We start from the raw sequence: 21,057 nt of genomic DNA on the forward strand, positions 1-21,057 counted from the left end.
GAGAAGAAGAGAGGAACCCTGGTGCCTTCCCCTCCTATCCACCCTGTCTGCCCAGCCTGTTCCCCTGGTCCATCTCTCTGGAGGTGTCCTTTGCCTGCCCCCACCCCAAGCTACCTGAAGTCAGAGTGTTTACTTCAGTCTTAGGGGGTACCTCCTATTTGCCCTTTGTCCCTGCTCGCATGTGATTGCAGAAGGCAGGGGCCTAAGTCTCAACTCCGAGATCACCTGGGTTCTATTGGGAGTGGAGCCAAGCCTGTTGAGGTCACGTGGTCACTCCCTAGGCCCCCCAGTCTATTTTTGACACCCCAGGGTTGCCAGAGTTGGGGGAAAGGAAAGTGTCCTCTCAGTGCCTGACTTGATTGAATATAAAACCAAAAATCCCACTGCTGTGGAGTTGATTCTGACTAATAGTGACCCTATAGGGCAGAGTAGAACTTCCCGATAGCGTTTCCAAGGAGCGCCTGGCAGATTCGAACTACCGACCTGTTGGTTAGCAGCCATACCACTTAACTACTACACCACCAGGGTTTCCTGATTGAATAGAGCTCCGATAATAATCAGTCTCAGCATCCAAGGTCCAGCGTAAATGAAGCTGAAGTACAAAGAGGGGAGCAGTCAGTAGATGGAGTTGCTGAGACTTGAATTCAGATCTTCTGGCTCTGAAGTATAACTTCTCCCCAGCCCCACCACCCCAGTCCTCCCTGGGCTCCTCCCTCTGTCTATTCATCCTTAACTCTTATCCAGCTCTGTGGGCAAAGCAGACCCCCAGTGAGAGGGCCACTGAGGCATAGATATTCTTGAGGGTAACAGTACAATCCTAGAGGATGTACAGGACAGCGATGGTAGGGTGGGAACATACTCAGTTCTGCACGTGTCCCTCATGGTGGGGACACTGGGTGCCCAGTGTGTATATGTGTGTGGACTTCTGTGTGCTCATTCATTCATACATTCATTTATTCATTCAACAAATAAGTCCCAGTGCCTACTATGTGCTAGGCCCTGGGGACACAGAGGCAACACTGGAGAGCTTATATCCTAGCAAGCTTATGGATGGGTATGTTTTAGAGGCCCCCCTAGGGGTGTGTGGTGGTGTGAACTCCAGCAGAGTAGAAACAAGTGTGGGCAGAGGCATATGCAAGGCATCAACTCCCCATCTTAGGATGCAGACACCAAATCTTCACCCATTCCCACAACCCCTTACTCCACTTCCAGCCTCTCTCACAACCCCTGTCCCAAACCAAACTCCCTGTCTTCTTCCTCAAGCCTGCTCCTTCTACCATCTTCCTAGCTCAGCCTGGAAACCTGGAAGGTCCCTGGCTCTGGAACTGGCTACATAATTTTTGGGGCCCAGTGCAAAATAAAAATATAATAATAAGGGGCTCCTTATTAAATTTCAAGACAGAGATGGCAAAGCATTAAACCAAGAATGGGTCCCTGTGTGGATGCAGGGGTTGTACACGGGTGCCTCCTAGGTCTCTCACTGGACTTGCCCCGCCTTCCTGGCTGGCTTCCTAGCCTCCAGCCACTCCCCAGCTCCAACCTCCTGGCCCCAGTCTATCTGATAAGTCTCATTCCCACTCCACTCACCCAACACCATTCACCTGGGCTCCTGGCCCCTTAGACTCCTTGCCCCACACACTCTCTACACGTTCCCATCTCCATACCACAGACCCAGAATTTAGTTCCTCTTGAAAATTTACTCTTCATTTAATCACCTACTCCAGGAAGCCTTTCCTGATTTTCCTGTTGGAAATCTCACATCGCCAACTATGTACTTGGGTTCAAAGTACATATAACCTTCTGCCTTCACTCATATCCATTTGTCTGCCCTTCTACAGTAGACTTAAAAGTATAGCAGACAGGAACGGCGTCATATTCATCATTTTAACCCCTGCAGCATCTAGTTGAGGTGCGGCAGCGGCTGTTTGCTGGTGCAGATGTGGGCATCTTTTGCATGTGCGTGCGCTTGAAGACCCAGATCTGTGTGCACAGAGTGTGTGTAAGGGCTTGTGTTCATGCACAAGCATTTGCTGCTTATGTGTCTGTGTGTCCATACACATGTATGTATGGTCATGTTAGGTGCATAGAAGTACATGGACATAAGTGGTTTCTGTGGGCGCGTGCATGGATTACAGGTGTGTGGATATGCATGGCTGTGTGTGCAGGGACCCAAGCTGGCCAGCGTGTACCCAGATCTGGGTGGCAGATGTGTATGCATGCATGCACACAAAGGCAGGTGCGGGTGGTCCCGTGAGGTCGGAGTTGTGCCTGGACAGGAGCTGCAGGTGCGTCGTGCAAGGACACAGGCGGCTGGCGTGTGTGCAGGCCATGTGTGTGCACAGCTGCGTGCCCTGGCCACCGGCAGGCCGCCTGCCCAGTGCGCCCCCAGCCCCAGCTGAGCGCGCGCTTTGTTCCTCCGCCGCGGGCGGGCGGCCGCGTGGTCTCCTGGCTCCTCCTCGGCCTGGGCGGCTCGGCCCCTTAGTGATTGGCGGCCCCGCAGCGGCGGGGGTGGCTCAGCTCCCTCCCGGGCGGGCGGATCCGACTCCCGTTACCGGCGCAGGGGGGCCGAAGGGGGGAGGGGGGCGCCAGGCCATCCATCTTCTGTTATTACAGCGTAATGGGGCTGCTCGAGCGCCCGCCCATTTGTCATCGGCCTAGTTCGGTGATAACGGGCATTTGTCATCACTTTCCTCTGCGCCAATGTCATCAGCGCCGCTGACAGGCGGGGGGGTGGGGGGAGGAGGTTGTCGCGTGTACGAGCCCAGGCGCGCACACATGCACATGGCCTGCTGAACCCACGCGCACGCACATACACACATGCACACGTACCCGAGGGGGCACACTGAACCTAGGGGGACGTATGTCCCTGGTGTGGATCAAGGCTCCCTAAGAGGGAGATACAAGCAGATAACACACTCAGAACTCAGAATAGCGTCATCTGTCAAGCAGATATTCCCAGCTGGAACTCCTCATCCCCAGTTGAAGAGAACTCGCGCGTGCGCGTGTGTGTGTGTGTGTGTAGGTGGATTGTGGTTAATGGCAGCTTTAGTGCCGGTGGCCTTCTGCCAGCTCCCTGTGTGCACACGTGTGATATCAGCCTTCAACATTTATTGAGCCCCCCACAGGCTATGCAGGCATGCGTGAGACTGTGTGTTCCACCCCCAATGTGGCAGCACAGGAATGGCCACACATCACTCTCAGGCCTTCCAGAACAAGGGCTTTGGGCAAGTCTGCAGGGCTGGGTGGTGAGATGATGGGGTGGTGGATGACGGAGTGGAAAGTAGGTGGCATTTTGCCCCATTGGCCCTGGAGCTCAAATCCCACCCAGCTCCTCTACTTCCCTTTCTAGGCCAGAGTTTCCATCTCTGAGAAATTGATTAGAGTACCTTCTTGGAATGAATGTTCCTTCCTTCATTCAATACATATTTGTTAAACACCCACTGTGTCCCAGGTACTCTTCTAGGTACTGAGGAGATCAGTGAATACAACAGAATAAAGCAATGTCCTCATGGAGCTTCCACTTTATTGTGGACCCGCTCTTGTTGTTAGTTGCTCTCCAGTCGGTTCTGACTCATGGTGACCTTACATGTAACAGAACAAAGCATTGCCTGGTCCTGCACCATCTTTATGATCCTTGGTATGTTGGATATACTCTTAAAAAAAAAAAAAAAAAAGAAAACCAAACCCCTTGCCGTTGAGTTGATTCTGACTCATAGTGCCCCAATAAGTCAGAGTAGAACTGCCCCATAGGGTTTTCAAGGATCGGCTGATGGATTGGAACTGCCAGCATTTTGATTAGCAGCTGTAGCTCTTAATCACTGCGCCACCAGGTTTGACTTGGACGTGCTCTAGTGGGGATTGAGAGAATGCATGTGAAGGGCTTAGCTTGGTGCCCAGCACATAGTACCAAAACCAAAAACCAAACCCATTGTGGCTGAGTCGATTCCGACTCATAGCGACCCTATAGGACAGAGCAGAGCTGCCCCATAGGGTTTCCAAGGAGAGTCAAACAGCCGACCTTTAGGCTAGCAGCCAAACTCTTAACTACTTGTGCCACCAGGGCTCCCCTCAAAAAATGAGCTCTGATATTATCATATTTTATATTGTTCTCCCTCCTAACCTCTAGGTGTGGTCCAGAGAAGCCTGTCCGTATGCTTTAGCACATGAAGTGTGTGTTTGCCCCAAAGTGATCAGAACCCAGAGCAATCAACTCCCCAATGCCTTCCTCCCAACCCTCCAGAGATAGTGTAGCCTGGAGGGGACTCGCTTTTCTACTCCTAGTCCCACTCATGCTCTGAGTCTAGGGTGATCTGCAGCAAGAAGAATTCAGGAAAGACTCCAGAAAGAACTTCCCGCCTGGAAGGAGTATGAGACAGTTTGGGGCAGAGATGCCATCGGTAGCCAAGAGGAAAGCTTAGAAGGTAGAGAAGATCCTCATCTGTGTCCTAATGCCTTCTGGGCTGAGCCAGGTGCCCGCCTACCTGGAGTATGGATGATATGTCTTGCTGATGCTGCTTTCTAGCACATTCACTTTAGGATGACAGGGAGGGCTCCGCTAACCCCCCCGATCTCTTTGGTCTCTGGTTGTCTGGCACATATTAGGTGCTCAATAAATATCTGTTGAATGAATTGAAGACAGGGTGTATGGGGGAGGTGGTGGTCCTCCTAGTCCCGCCCAGAATGGCCACCAGGCTCTGATGGCCCAGATGCTGTCTCACATCCTACCCTTAGTTTCCCCTCCTCACCCCCTCTGCAGTCCCCCAAATTCCCCTTCTCCCCCAGCCTTTCCCTCCTGGGCTGAGGGGGAATGGGTAGGGGGAAGGTCCCCTGGCAAAGCAGGGCTTGCTTGTTCCTTGTAAATGAAGACCATAATTAACATTAAATTAAGGTAATACAAATGAAGGCAACATAGAGGCTGACAAGATGAGCGTTTGGGGAGGCAGTGGGGAGAAGTGATTCATATTTTTAATTTACTGTACGGATGGGCCTTGTGTGGCTGGGGAGCGGGCGGCTCGCGTGGAGGGGGTGTCACCCCGCGATGTTTGCTGGGCTGTGAGCTAGCACACAATGACTATTAAAGTCAACTGTCCATATAATGGGACAGATTCGACACGATGCCCATTGAAGTACCAGGAGACCAGCCGGCCAGGCTATAAATCCTGCCCATGCACGCCTGCTGCCCACCTGCCCGCCCAGCCCAGCCTGGCCTGGGCCTCGGGCAGGATAAATACAGTTCCCAAGGGGCCTGAGAGGGTCTTGGACCCAGGGGATCAAGACGACCAGAGGGTTTCAACTCCTTGCTGTGCTGTGCTCAGAGTTGAGCAGCACTAGAGAGTCAGGTCTTGAACATGGTGGTGGTGGGGCGGGGAGATAGGCATGTACCCCTTTCAGCACAGGCTCTCGATGCCCAGATGCATCTGGGGCTCCATGGCCTCACATGCGGTCTGTTCCAGAAATTGAACAGAAGACACTGGAGACCTTTCCTCAAGAGAGGAGTTAGTCGCCATCATCGTCATCATCACAGCTCACATTTCTGAAGTACCTACTATGCACCAAGCCCCAAGCACTTCTCACAACCACCCCCTGGGGAAGAAATGATTATCCCATTTCACACCTAGGGAAATTGAAGCTGAGAGATGGGAATTTGGTCACAGAGCTTTTAAGTGTCCACTGCCCCATGTTGAAAAAGTGCTCCATGCCACATCTCCAAACCCCAGAGCCTGGGGGCAACCCCTCCATCCTATAGCCCTTACAAGGAATGCAGGCCAGCACCCTGGGCAGCCCTCACCGGCTGGACCCTGAGGCCTTTGCAGACACAAAGCTCTCTGGGGGCTCAGTGTGTGTGTGCACCCACATCCTCTCCCACCCTCACTCCAGCCAGGAGAAAGGTGCCAACAAACGCCAGGCAGGCGAGGAGGGGTCCCTGCTTACTCACTCTGCAAACAGAGCTGAAAGATGCTTGTCCCTGGGATGAGAGACGCAAGTGTAATTTAGGTTTTGATATTATGAAAGTCTCGCTGCTCTAAAACAGCGGGGCACTCGGTGCCTCATTAATAAAGGATAAACTCGGAGTCTATTTACAAGGCGCTTTTTGGGGTTATTTACTCTCCAATATACATATGTAATGTTGCACATACTTACCGCTAGGTACGACTCATCCTTCTAGCCTGGGCCTCCAAGCCACTCTAGAGAGAGGTTCCCAAGGGTTAGAGAGGGTCACCAAGATCAGGGAGGCTCTGTCGGAAATGACGGGGCCCCATGGAGGGAAGGGAATCACTGAATTTTAGAGCTGGAACGTAGAATGGACAGAAGGTCCTCCCTGTCTCCCCTTCCACCCTGGACCCTTCCTAAAGCCCTGGTTGAAGCTTGGGCTGCTTCCCAGTCCTGCTATCTCCAAGGCCAGCCCCTTAAAGAGAAGGCACGGGCTGAACTCTGCTGGGCATTCAAGTCTTCCCCTGCCCCTCCCTCTGGGCCAGGCCAGGGCATGGCTGCCCACCTGGTCCCAGGGCCTACTCTGCCCCACCCTGGCCACCCTGGGCAAGAGCCCCTGCAGCCTTTACAAGGAAGCCAACCGGTTCGGAGCAGTAAGTATATTCTGGGCAATGCCATGGGCCTAATCCTACCCCAACATTTTCACAGCCCTGCCACCCCCACCATTCTGTGCTCGACAGTGCCTGGTGTTGGCAGAATCTTCTTCAAACTGAGGTTGAGTCTATCTCCCAGCACTTTGTGCCCACGGTCCCAGTCACATTGGAGATCAGTTTCCATAGCTGCTCAGCCCCCACCTTTACCTGCAGCTTCCATCAATTTAGCCTGGACTCTTTGCTTCACTTGCAAGGTTTCAGTGAGCGCTTGCAACAGTCCTACGAGGTAGGGCACTGACTTTATCCCCATTTCATAGGTGAGGAAACTGAGACTCAGAGGGCTTAGGGAACTCACCTAATGTCATGCAGCTAGTAGGCAGCCACACTGGGATTTTAACCCAGATTAGGGTTCTTACCACCACATGGCCTCCTCATGGTTCCTGGGCCCCCTCTGCTCAGCATAGGCTCCAGCAGCCCCTGGCTTCCACTGAGGAGCTCAGGGCCCCTCTGTCTGGGAGCAGATTTTCTTCTACTGACTGACCTGCCCAGACTTGGGCCCAGGCATAAGGTCTGGGTGGGCTTGGGTGTGGGGAAGGGTGATATGGCCTTGGGCAGAGACCCTGGTGAATTCACAGGGGAACGTGAAGATGGGGCCACCCACATACATACCCCAGAGTTGTGAGGTTTTCTGTGCTCATCAGATTCTGCGGATGTGAGGGGTGTGGGGCTCAGGGGCAGGTTTGGAGGCGGTGATGATGGTTTGTGCCGGGGAGTGAGGCAACATGGAGCCATCCCTAGACAGGCCAGTTTGGACCAAGGAGACATCTGGTGGCCACCAAAAAACCTGCAGCCTTTTTGCAGGGAGCCCGAGGTGGAGGCATCAGGGTCTAACCAGCCCCTTTGGGGCCCTCAGGGGCCCAAAACCACACAATCATACTCTTGCAGCTCCAGGCCTCTGCGCAGGGCTCAGTGGAAAGAGAGCAAGCCTCGCGCATCCTTCCCAAGCCTAAAGTTGGGGGAGAGCTGACCTGGAGGGTGCTGGACAGAGGGAGGATAGCAAGCAGAAGGATCTGATCCATCATTGTTGGTGAACAATGAGCCGTCACCACTTAATTAAAGATGTAATTACAGCAAATACATCCTGGGCTGAGAATGAATGACGGATGACAGGAAGGCATCTTGCAGACAGCAGCCAGGAGATGTTGCCCCCTAAAGTGCCCTCTCTAAGCTGGGAAACCCTCCCTGCAGCACCCCCTGCCCCCAGCTGATTACAGGTGCCCTGGTGCCTCCAGACAGGAAGCCGAAGGGACCCACAAACAGACTGAGGTTGGAGTGGAAGGGCCAGTGGCTGGGCCTTTTAGGGGTAATCCGGGTAGGTAGGAAGCTGAGAGGCCAGGGTAAGAGGGACTGGGTGGTGTTTCTGTCTCAGGCTGGGGAGCAGGGTCAGGAGAGTGCAAAACAGGGCTTCAAGGCGTACCTGCTCAGGTGTAATTGGGCCCCTGCAAAGGCCTGAGGATGTGATGGCCATTGCCCTTGAGGGTTGGTGCAGGGGCCAGACCAAGGGGATTCAACCCACAGAGGAGTAACCACAGCAAAGGTCTGCTGGACCATGTTGGCTTGTAGTCTGGCCCAGGTTTCAGGGACCAGGGGGAGCTCCCCTAAGGGCTTTTTTGTTCTTATCTGGGGGTCAGGGTGCAGGAGAGGGATTGACCATATGAAGCAGGGTGAGGTGGGCTCCTTGGACTGACCAAGGTTCAGCTATTCCCTCCTCTAGCAGGGGAACTCCCCCTACCCACTACACACATTAAAGGTTGTGGTTGTCCCAAGGAGGCCTGGGACTCAGGATACCTCTTCCTCTCCTGGAATCTGGCATCTGGATGCCAGGGCCTGTTTGCCCCAGGCCCCCACCTCTACTTACCCTCAAGGACTAGGATGAAGAACCCTCCAGCGCAGGGTCAGGGTCACTGAGGCCAGCGTGAGCACCACCGTTCCAGGGCCGAAGCACGAAGGCCTGGCTGGATGGGGAGCTCAGTGGCCTCAGCCCCTTGGCCCCATTTGCCCTGGTGGTCCCTGTCCTTGCAGTGTGTGGGTTGACCCCAGGGGAGAGAGGGATGGGTGGGGGCCTCCTGGAGCCCAGGCAGGCAGGCCGAGGGGAGAGAGGAAGGATGCTGACAGCAGAACAAATGCTTGTAATTTTATAACCAATCTCCGCTTGTCCGTGGGGGGCCATTTGTGCCTCCACTCAGGACCAATCAGCCTGACAGAGCTATGAGTCTGCCTGAGTGAATGTGAGCGGCTTCCCACCCCCCAACACTACTTACTGCAATCTCATTACCCGCCCAGCCAAAGACTAGCCTGAGCTGGGGGCTGCAGGAAAGGGGACCCGGCTCACCGGCAGCAGAGCCAGGCCAGAGCTGGGCCTGGGCCAGGAGGGCAGGGTGGGAGGGCTTGGGGGACCCAGTGGCTTAGAGGGAGGGAAAACAGGGAGACAGAGTCTCAGGCAACAACAGACATTATGAAGCTGGTTGTGTGGAGCATTCAGGGTCCACTGATAGGGCACAAATCCTTGCCCTCAAGGGGCTTGCAATCTGCTGGGGCAGATGGAAAGATTACAGGTGGATGGGCACTGGGGAAGGTGGCGATGGACAGGTGTCTGAAGGCCAGAGGAGTGAAGGACAAGACAGGCCAGCGCTGAGGGGCAGGGTCCCAGAGCCTAGCTGGCACTGGGCAGGGGGTTGGAAGGAGAAGGCAGGAAGGGAGACAGCCAGAGAAACCACAGGAGAGCATCCCAAGCCAGGGCACAGGACACAGGGCACCCACAGGAGGGAGAGGAGGGTGGTGGGAGAGGGGCCAGCCGGCCAGTAGTGGATATTGAAGGACGGCCTTGCTGGATATCTGGCTCTGGGGATGGCTATGTGCCCATTAGTCTCTCTAATTGTCAAAAATCTAATCTAGTGTCTGGAGCCTGGGCCAGCCTCGGGTTAAATGGAGGGAGGCAGGCCCAGCCATAAATCTGTCCTCCCAGCCTGGGCTGGTGCTAATTCTGCAGTTAAGTGAGGAGGTGAGGGGGGCAGCAAGATGGGGCAGGGAGGGGTCTGGAGAAGTGTCTCTCTGGGTGACCATGCATGCCAGCCCCATGTGCCTAGTCATAGCCAGGCCCTCCTCTCTTGCTGGAGGAAGGTGACTTGCCTAGGGCTCATTTGAACCATGGGGGAAGTGCCTGAAGTGTCTGAAGAGTTCAGGACCCAAGGAAGAGTCTCTCATGGTTCCATGTGGCTAAAATTGTGAAGCCAGTGCAACCCCACCCTCCCACCCACTCTAGGTCGATGAGGGCTCAGCTCTTGCAAAGTGATTGGGGACAGTCCTTGACATGTAGGAAGGTCACATTTCCTACCTAACATCGTGAGCCTTTGGTGAAGAAGGGGCATGGAGATTCACATCATGTAACCAAGTGGCTGGTCATCAGGTTTGATAGGTAACTGCTAGAGATGGCTTAGGTGATAGGGACATTTGCACCAGCTGCTTGGAGGGCAAATGGCCATTCCTCGGGGAGGGGGAGAGAACACTCCCCACTGGGCATCCCAGCCCTTCCTTCCCAGGGGCCAGATCCCAAACAAGGTGCACTGGGAGCTGGACAGCTCCTGGGGGCTGTACTCACAGGGCCTGAGGCTGGAGAGGGCCCTCTGACCTGGGGTTAGTAATGACCTCACTCCCCTCAGAGCTGCTAATTGAAAGCAAGGGGTGTGGTAGGTAGAGGGGGGAGAGGCTGGGGGGTGAGAGGGTTCCCTGAGAGGCTCTGGTTCCATGGGGGGAGGAAAACAATTTCTCCTGGCTTCAGCTCCATCTCACCAGGCACCCACCCGGCCTCTCCCGCTGCTAACGAAGTGCCTTTAATTAGCAGCCTAATAAAACGCTCTTAATTGGCAAGAGCCAATCATGAAGAAGAGGGGTCTCCTCCCCTTAGTCATTGCCCATGGTGGCACAGCTATAGGTTTAAAGGGGGACAGAGATTCCAGGCCCAGCCTGGCAGGAAGAAACAGTGGCTTCGGGGTGAGCATGCCCTTGGGCCCTACCTTTCCAGGGGGAAGAGTTCTGCGTTGGATTAGAAGGTGAGGCCCATAAACCTCTAGACTCAGCCTCTGCTCAAACCCTGGGCTTGGGAGGGAGCCCAGCTGGTGAGTGCCCCAGAGCAGTATCCGCTGACGCCTACCTCCCAGGCTTCTCTCCTTAGGGTGCTGCCTGCCCTTTGTTGTAAGGGAGTAGATTTCAGTGTGGTCTTGGGCAATGCTGGTCCCTTCTCTTGCTCCTCAGGTTCTTCTTCTGCAAAATGCAGGGTGCACATGGCGCTCTGCTATTCTTCCAGCTCTAGCAGTGATAGCTCAGTGCGCGGCTGTCTATGCTGAAGCCCTGCCTTCTACATCCGAAGAGGCACTGCCCAGTCTGAGGAAGCTCTGATGGCCACGTGGTTGACATGCAATTAGAACACAAGGCTGACATAAGCCAGGGAGCCGGGCAAAATGGAAGGAATATTAACACTAAAGCCAGAGGTCTGAAACGAGGATGGGTTAATTTTTGACAAGGGTCCTGCTTGTGACACTGGAGGGTGAAGGTGGAGAAGGGAAGACAGTCCTTCCTGCCACTGCCTGCAACCTTGTACCTATCTCCATAGGTTTGATGTAAGGAGGGGAGGGAGAGGCCCACTCAGGAGCAACAATGTTATCCCCCAGACCCAGATGGTCTAGCTTGTTGGAGTCTCTGGAAATTGCTCCCAAATGTGAGCTCCCTGGTCTATAAACTGGTCAAGTGGGATGCAGGGGAAATCCAAGTCTTCCCACCCACTGAGGAGATAGAAACACATTTAAACTCTGGGTTCAGGTTGGGAGCTGAGGCAATGGTGACCAGTCCACAAGTTACATCATTTCAGCTTCAATTCAACGCTGAACACTACATGCCAGGGACCCTGTATTTATTCATACTACCCTGCCCTGATTTATCTTGAAGTTGCTTTCTCCATGTCAATTTATCTTAAAAGTATTAAATCTGTTGCTGTTATGTGCTGTCGAGTCGGTTCCAACTCATAGCAACCCTACAGGACAGAGTAGAAATGCCCCATATGGTTTCCTAAGTTGTAATCTTTACAGGAGCAAATTGCCAAGTCTTTCTCCAGCAGGTACTCTCCTCTGGACATTGGGGCAAAGAGAGAAGACACTTACAAAATTCGGTTTAATCTTATATTTGTAATTTAAGTTACTTTTTCTGAACAGTTAAAAAAACCAAAAACACTATATTACCATGATCCTAGGTTGTGAACATATTGGTACATTGACTACACATCACATAACATAATCACAAAAGTCAAAGCAGTCAGTACTTAAGGGTCTAGAGAACAAAGAGCTAAACCAACCAAAAGCTCTCCAGGAAGCTCACCTTTGCTGCTGGGCCCACCCCCGGAGCTGGAGTGAACAGAGTATCTCCCAGATCAGTATGGGTTGGGCTTGAGCGTTCGCTAATTTGGGAAGGTGTTAGTTTCCTCAGTATCCAGAGGTCTAACCCCCATAGCTGGTCTTCTCCTCCAGTGCCCCAAAAAGCAAAGGGGTAGAAGGGGAGTTAACATTTTATAATGCCATTTACTGCACTGATCCTTAACACACATACACATGTGTGCACACACCCACACACGCACACACCCACACACACACACACCCACGCCCACCCCCAATCAGGAACAAAGGGAGTCAGCTGGGTTGGCTGGAAAGTATGTATCTTAGATGTCATCTGCCTCTAGGACTTTTTACATCACAGGTACACAACTTCCAACAGAAGGTGTTTCTAGATATCAATGCATTGTTTCACCATGAATCACGTAGCCATAATCATGCTTTTTTGGTTTCTCTCCTCAGCTCCAAGGATTCTGAAGTCACAAATGAACTACAGGTAAGGATAACAAAAAGCAAAACTCAGCGTGATCTCCCCTAAGAGTGCTGTCTTTCCAGCACTGATTATGTTGAGGCTGTAGTTAAAGCAAGGGGCTCAGCTATGTGGGGGAAGGCCGGGGAGATTAGCCCAGCCTGCAGTCTTTGGGTGGACTTGTTAGGGATGAGAGTTATCCTAGGAGAGAAGAACGGAAGGCAAGGAGAAGCAAGGGCACCTTTTCATGTTCACCAGCTCCTGCAAAGTCTACTGAACTCAAACAACTGGGGTAATAGATGAGGAATGTGAATCAAAGTCATATAGTAAACCTGATGGTCAAAGAATATGGTGGCCACAGGGGGTGGGTATCTAAGCATCCACTGTTTCACCTATAAGGACCTTGGATTCCTCAAAATCAAGCTTGCTGCCTAGCCCCTCAGGCCTGCACTATTCATGTTTGAATTGTTCCCACTTTAGGCAGGAAGGTATTACCATCTAAGGCAAATGAAGACACTAAGAAGGCCAACAACACCAAAGTGTCTAATCCAATTCTAGGAAAAAAAAAAAAAAAATCATCCTAATTATTTCCAATATTCCCCACCACCCCTTCATCCCAAGCCCTTTGTTTCTGTACACAACCAAGTGCTAAATAAGGGAGTAGCCCAACCACAGCTGTTTAGACCAGTGGGTACTAGGAGACAGCAAGGGAAGAGAGTGCATGTTTTCTTCAGCTTTTGATTGTACAAAAGGAAAATAAAAAGAATTTTTCTTACTCAAGCAAAAAACAGAATGATTTCAGGGTTTCAAGGTCTTTTTCAGTTTAAAAACAAGTTAGAGTTACGATAGCCTGACTTTATTACTTGTCAATAGGGTTCCAAAGAGAGCCCCTGTCTCTGAAGTTAGGAGTCACCAGAAAGAATTTTGCCAACGAACAAGTACAGAAGGCCCCCGTTCACAGTTAATGTCCACTTTCAAATTGCATCTAAGAAGGTATAAGAATGTTCTTAGCAGTAAAAATATACACGTGTAGCAAGGCATGCTATTTCTCTCTGAGCAGCTCCAGTGTGAACCGAGGGGTCATACGTGCCCATGACAGGGACAGGTGCATGCACGTGCACCTCACCAGCCTTTGAAGGGTTTCATCCCATCTGCACGAAAGGTTTGTCTGGCCTCACGATGGAAAGCAAACTTCAGTGAGAGGGACTAATCTACAACGGAGACTTTACATTTCAGAGCCAAGGGACACCTTCAGCTCCTTTTCTACCATTCCTTTAAGTGTGTTGAGTCTTTTTGTTTCTCTTTTCTTTTTAAAAAGGTCAAACTTTACATTTATTCCGGCCCAGCTGGGGATTGGTGATAATCAATTTCCACCGAAATCATGCAGAGATGGTAAGTAGGGTTTACCTTCTCTGGAAATGAACTTCTACTTACCTGATTATTTCTTCTACAATGAACTGGTAAATGACCCCCAGAGCTGAGAAATGTGAACGATTCAAGTTTTTCAGACCACTTAACTTCATTCCCATTTCCATCAACAGCAGAGGGGACAACTTGTAGAATATCCCCAGCTGAGCTGATGGCTCCAGACCTGCAGGGCCCACCCTCGATCTCATTTATGGTGCACTGGACAAGCTTCAAAACCGTCTTAGAAACAATACACCCTCCACTGAACCTCAATGGGACAGCCATACCCTGGGCACCAATGAAAATTCAATAGCTCCCACTTTTGAATAGCAGCATATAACAGAAGGGTTAGTCAAGTTATGGCTATTGGACATTTTCAAACAGGTAAAAATCCATGCCTCTTTCATGTTTGACCTGTGTGTGTCTCAGGACTGACAGCCTCCTGCCATCATCTGTAGCAAAATTCTTAATGAATCAAAAAGCCATTAACAGTCAAAAGAACAGACAAGAATCCTGATAGTGGCTAAATAGAAAGCATTTCTCCACAGCATTTGGGTAATTGGGAAGGCAATTATACTCACAAATTATTTTCCAAGCAAAGGCAAGTCATTACACTGGGAAATATTTGATGAATATAATTTGGAACTCAAAGCTCAAAAGTACTGATAAGCCAGGAAAGGAAAAGTGCATATGCATAACCTGTCCCTCTATACGTATTAATAATATTCAGTCTGGAAAAGAGGGTACCTTCTTGCAAATCAGAGGGAAGAGTGAAGATGCTTTCTTCTCCCCTCTCCATCTGGGGAACTAAAGGTGGCCTGGCATTGAGGTCACCTGCAACTCTCTCCCATTCTGCTGTCTTTACAGCCACTGATAAAAAGTCTCTGTCTTTTACACAACTGCTGTGATTAGGAATGGAAACAATGGGCCTGAATGCTCTGCTTCCAAGGGAAACTTGAGACTGCACTGTGGCCTTGGGGCCTTTGATGGGTGTGCCCATGCCATGTAAGATTGCTCCTGCAGGCCCACTCATGCCTCCGGGAACAAGCTGGGCACATGCTAATAGATTACCCTGTGCTCCCAGGTTGGTATGGCAAATGTGCCTTTGTACCTGAAGCCCATTGGCTTGGAAGCCCATACAGCTGCCTTGCAAGTGGCCATGTCAGCCTGGCCATTACTGAGGTCCACTTGTTGAGGTTGTTTATCAACTGCGGAGAAACAGTTTTGGCTGGGGAGAGTGGAAAGCAAAATAAGGCCAGGAGGAGGAAGAAAAGGAAAGAGAAGGCAGTTTCTGCCCCATTGATAAACCCTGTGTGCCAAACTTCACCCTGATCCTCTCTCTGGCAGCTTTGCCCTTTTATAAATACTGGGTCTGGGAAAAGCAGAACATTCTGCAGAGCAAAGTTGAGATGGTTAGATTGATTTTTTGAGAGATGCTATTTACTTGTATAAGTGAAAAAAAAAAAAAAATCAGCTTTTACTCCTGACCATCTCTTAAGTGTGGTCTTATGCGGGCGCTTGGATGCTCACATGCCCTGATAAGGAAATCACAGACGTGAACCATTATGCAAAATGCACGGAGGGATCAGCCCTGGCCATTTCAAACCTTTCTGTAGGCTGAGCCTTGGCTGTGATTTAAGATGAAGTACAATGCTTTTTATTACACATCTAATCCTTAATGAGCGGAAATGCAATCAGCAACTCCTTTCCACACCCTACATGGAATCGAGGAGACTGCTGAGTCCAGGAAAGATGCAGCAATTGATGGAGCCCAGGAAATTTCTGCCCCTTTTCTTTTGGTAGGGGTGGGGGGAGAAGAGAGAAGTACAAATATGATGAGAATACCATGTCCAAGGATCCATTGTTGCCATATAAGGCCACTTGCAGCAAAAGACTGGATTTGAAATTTTGACTGAACTGCATTTAACTCTTCCAAGTGTTGCATGTTCTGGCTTATCTGCCTCATGCTAATTGAGGATATTCTCTTCACATACTTTGAGTGGAGCAGAGAAGCAGGCTGCAGAAGGGAGGGAAAAGAAGGGCAGACACCGAGAAGGAAGAGGAAGGAAAGAGGCCCAGATCCTCCAGTGTGCACGTTTTGGTTTCCTCTCCCCCTCTTGCCCCAGAGCCTAGACAGAAAGAGCGCTGTCTCCTCCTAAGCATGGTGGGACTGGGTTGGGTTGATCTTGCCAGGTGCTGGACACTACTGCAGTTCACAGGGAGACACTGGGTACTGTCTGGCTTGAAGTCACATCCCCTGTTTCCCAGAAGTGGGTCTCTCCCAGTAGGCTATACAGGGTAACTAGTTCTTCTGCTTAATGGCAAAGCAAGAGAGATTCTGGCAAAACACTAAATATATTTATAGGTCATCTTTGTCTGGAACCAAATGGGGAAAAACGGTGCAGAGGGGAAGAGAGGAGGGGGAAGTGAGGTTTAAAAGTTCCAATCATCCACGAAAGATAAAGACATCTTCTGATAGCAGCACTGATGCAGTCAGCTGTGCTGAGTAGACCGTCCTGGGCCGACTGCAGACCAACTGCGTCCCAACAGGAGTCTCAAAGCTCCGCTCCTCGGCTAGTCCGGGGAAACTGGGTAGTAGTTTGATTGTTACTGTTGTTGCTCATCCTGGCATTGGCAGATACATTAAATACCGCAACTTTAACGAGTCCTGTGTGAAAACAGAGCAAACAGTTATTAGCCCCTTTCCCTAAATTTCTTACTGTCTTGGAAGTACAGCCAGAGTGCTTCTTAGAAACGAGGATAGTGAGACTTTGTTTCACCTAGTTTGGACATGTTATCAGCAGGGACCAGTCCTGGAGAAGGACGTCATGGTTGAGTAGAGGGTCAGGGAAAAAGAGGAAGCCCCTCAACAAGATGAACTGACACAGTGACTGCAACGATGGGCTCAAACATAGCAACGATTGTGAGGATGGCGCAGGACCAGGCAGTTTTGTTCTGTTGTACATGGTGTGGCTATGGGTCAGAACTGACTCGATGGCACCTAACAACAACTAAGAGGAAAAGGACATTAACTTAGCTCGATTGTGAGAAATGCCTGGGGTCCTTCCTAATGCCCGGTTTGCCCATGCCACACAGGAACTTCTGTCAAAGGTTACATGCCTGTTTGGGATGTATACAAAGGGCTGGGCTCACTAACAAGCTCGGGGTCACGGTGCTCAAGGAGAGTGACTCTGCCGTCTTGAAACTAAGACTGACCATATTCAGCTTAGCATCAAGCTTTCACACCTGCTCCCAACAATGTAGAGCAGTCAAGGACAGCTCCAAGGTCTGTCCCTCAGTGGTGCCACTCACAGAAGCGGGGGAGTTGGGTGAAGCTGGACTGGTTGTTTGGCTGGAGGATACCTACAGTGTGGCTGCACTGTACTAGCAGTGTTTCTGGAGCCTTCAAGGACAGATGTGTAGATGGTGGCAGAAAATGCAGCCAGGAGACTGAGGCACAAATCTGAAAGTCATCTACATCAAGATGAAAGCTGAAGCAGTGGGAATAGATAAGGCAGCTGAAGAAGGGAGAAAAACTCAATACAGACCATTAGGGGCTGTCTATGCTCTGGGCGTGAAAGGAGGAAAGATACATAAACAGACAGCCAGGAAGAATATTAGTAATGGTAAAATACCATAGAAGTCTAAGGAAGAGAAAGTTTTGGCAAAAGGAGGAGATAGGTACATGATGATTACAATATTAATAACTACTTTTTACTGAGGGCGTGTTACATGCTGGGCATTGTGCTAAAGACTAAGGATTTTATGTGTATTATCTCACTGCCATCCTCACAATAGCTCTATGAGGTCAGTACTGCAATCCTCATTTTAGTCAGGAAACTAAGGCTCTGGGAAGTTACTTGCCCTGTCTGAGTTGGTCAAGGAGGCTGTTGGGAAAACTGGGTAGTAGTTTGATTGCTACTGTTACGTGTCCTCTAGGTTCCTTCTATGCTGTCTGTGAGAGTGGTGAGCACTGACTTGAGCCTGGCAGGGCAAGAACCATCCCACGCAGAAGAAATACCACAAAAATATGTGCAGAAAAGAATAGTAAACGTGTACTTATGCCACATGCACTGAGATGTGTGTAGAGAAAGAGAAATCACAATAGCAGCAATGGTGCACAGCAGCTGGCGCAGTTTTCCCAAGCTAGCGATGGCACAGGTCTGGGCGGTATTTTGTTCTGTTGTACATGGGGTTGCTATGAGTTGGAACTAACTTGATGGCACCTAACAACAACTAACAAGCGACAACGTGTGTTTGAGCTGGTTAGGGCTGACATCAGGTACGATCTGAATATACCGTAAGACAGCCTGGGTACTGGAGGATTTTTCCTGCCTCAGAGAGAGGCTAGAGATCTGTGTAGGACAATATACAGAGTTCTCACCAACTTCCAGAGACTTCTACTTCCAAAGTGAAAAGACAGGTTTCTTCCTTTTTGGAGGGGAGTGAGGATAAGCATAAAAAAGCTAGCTTTTATAATCAAATGACGCTAACAAGGCAGAACTATGAGATTTTTTCCGTTTACACATTAGATTATCTACTTGGCTCAAAACGGCTCTTATATAGGTACTAGTTTGATCTGGGAACTACCAAAACCACAGGCTTTTGTGTCATTACTCTTAGTTTTCAAACTGATTCAAATCTCATTTTATTTTCAAAACAACTCTATTAGATAGGGCAGGAGTTACTAGTTCCACTATACAAGGTGGATCCCAGAATCATCTAGAACTGAGGCTGGCTCCCTTGATGAAAGGCAGTATCCAATGTGGCAGCCCCAGCGTTGTCTTCATGCTGTCTGTCTCCCCTGCTTTTCAGGATTTCCTGAGGCAACAGGCATGAGAGGGCTCACTGAGCTAGCAGCACTTTACAGCCAATATTCCATCTCCCACCCACAGTGCTGTGCACACAATTCTTTTTCATACCTGGGCAAGTATGAGGTCAGTGTATGATTATTTATCTGGAAATATAGGTGTATGTTCGAGAAGGGGAGCGGGGGGGTTCAGCTTGGGCAGCTGGATCATTTAGGAAGTCCCAGATGAGGATTGTGTCATCATGGGAGCTACTGACAATCTGAAATTCATCAAACTGGAGTCGGAAAACTCTTCCAGAATGCTCCTAAAGAAGCAGAAACAAAAATTTCACATTATTGACATCTGCTTACAGGACCTTTCCTCAGGGACCTAGGGCCTCCCCTGCCTCCCCCGCAGAAAATATAGCTTGATACTTGATCCTTCTCACATTGGTAGCAATAGGCAGAACAGCATGAGAGGATAAGAATCTGAACTGCTCAAAATCAAAAGGATACAAACCCAGCAACATGTCAAAAGAAGTCTGTGCATGTTGGGGGTTGAGTTTGGTGTTTTTTTACTCAGTATAATATATCTGAAATTCATCTATGTTGTTGCATGTATCAATAATTTGTTCCTTTTTATAGCTGAGTAGTATTCAATTTAATGGATTTACCACTGTTTTTTATCCATTCACCAGTTAATGGACATTTGAATTGTTTCCAGTTTTCAGCCATTATGAATAAAGCTACTATAAACAATTGTATACAGATCTTTGTGTGGTCACAGGTTTTCATTTCTCTGGAGTAAAGACCTAGGAGTGGGACTGCTGGGTCATATCGTAAATGTACATTTAGCTTGATAAGAAACTGCCAAACTGTTTTCTAAAGTGGCTGTACCGCTTCACATTCTAACCAGCAATGTGAAGATTCTAGCTGTTCTGCATCCTGGCCAGTGCTGGATTATCAGTTTTTAAAATTTCAGTCGTATCGTTATATGACTTTATCGTTATAGCTTTAACTTGCATTTTCTTAATGATGAATGATGTTGCACATCGTTTCATATGCTTATTTGCCGTTCACATCCTTTTTGTTCAAATCTTCTGCTCATTTTTATTGTGCTTATTTTTACTTAATAATCTATTAACTTGTACTCCTGCCCCCACTCCATTGCTATTATAATCCTTTCTAAATGTAACACAGATCATGTGACTCCTGTTTAAAACATGCCGATGTTGTTGTTGTTGTTAGGTGCCGTCGAGTCAGTTCCGACTCATAGCGACCCTATGCACAACAGAACGAAACACTGCCCGGTCCTGCGCCATCCTCACAATCGTTGTTATGCTTGAGCCCATCGTTGCAGCCACTGTGTCAATGTGCCAATGTTACCTGGGGTAAAATTCACAACTTTTAACACAGTCTTCAAGGTCCTACCATGATATGGCCTGTACCTCCACTACTGCTCTAAATTCACCCCTAACGTTTTCCTCTTGGTCACTCTGTTTCAATTATATTGGTCTCCTTCTTGTACCTCAGAAGCATACTCCAGCAACTCAGGGCCTTTGCACTTGCTGTTTCCTCTGCCTGGGTCACTCTTCCCCCATATAACTAAATGGCTTGTTATTATCATGCTTAAATATCCTCCAATCAGAGAGACTCTTCCTGATTCCATTATATAAAAATAGCTCCCCCATCACTCTTTACTCCCTTAGCCTGATGTTTCTTCTTAGAACTTACTACGCCCCGACACACTAACTTTTTATTTTATTATTTCAAGCTTAAAGTTGCAAGAAGAGCACAAAGAACTGTATACCTACCCTTCATCCAGGTTCCCAAACTGTTAACGTTTCTCTCTCTACACACACCACACACACACACACACACACACTTTGTGAACCACCTGCGAGTAAGTTTCAGACAAGATGGCCCATTACTTCCAAGTGCTTCAGTATATATATCCTAAAAGACAAGGACACACCTACATAGCCATAGTGCCACTATCAAAGTCAGGAAATTAACATTAATATAATACAATCACATAACCCACAGAGCCCATTCAAATGTTGCTAAAAGCCCCAACAGCAGATGCCTTTTATAGCCTAAACAAATAAACACCTCTGCTTCTTTTTCTTTAGAATCCAATTCAGGATCATATGTTATATTTAGCTGTCATGTCTCTTTAGGCTACTTCAATCTGGTATGTTAGTTAAATCATTATCACATAGCAGATCTGAAGCTGAAGCCAAGAAGGACAGAAAATTATCAGAAAGGTATTTGGAATTTTGTTCTCATAGATGCCTTACTTGTTTTCCCCCCTGTATCTTAGAAATAAATACCTCTAGGTCACATTAATCATGCTGTCTTGTTCAGTCA

General features: G+C 49.4%; 1 protein-coding gene across 17 annotated transcripts in view; it reads right to left on the bottom strand.

Moving 5' to 3' along the window:
• Positions 1 to 12,883: 12,883 nt before the first annotated feature.
• The window catches only part of BTRC (beta-transducin repeat containing E3 ubiquitin protein ligase), a 187,150-nt gene continuing 178,976 nt past the window's right edge, over positions 12,884 to 21,057 (bottom strand). For 16 of the 17 annotated variants that reach the window (XM_064269423.1, XM_064269422.1, XM_064269424.1 and 13 more), the window contains 2 exons: positions 18,821 to 19,013; positions 12,884 to 16,566 (listed from right to left, as the gene is read on the bottom strand). In XM_064269423.1, the coding sequence (XP_064125493.1) occupies positions 18,852 to 19,013 (162 nt within the window). In that variant the 3' untranslated portion in view covers positions 12,884 to 16,566; positions 18,821 to 18,851. The remainder of the gene's footprint in view (positions 16,567 to 18,820; positions 19,014 to 21,057) is intronic. The other variant, XM_064269425.1, reaches the window with a different exon arrangement.

This window comes from Loxodonta africana, chromosome 16 (assembly GCF_030014295.1).
Source record: "Loxodonta africana isolate mLoxAfr1 chromosome 16, mLoxAfr1.hap2, whole genome shotgun sequence".
NCBI classification, from domain to species: domain Eukaryota; kingdom Metazoa; phylum Chordata; class Mammalia; order Proboscidea; family Elephantidae; genus Loxodonta; species Loxodonta africana.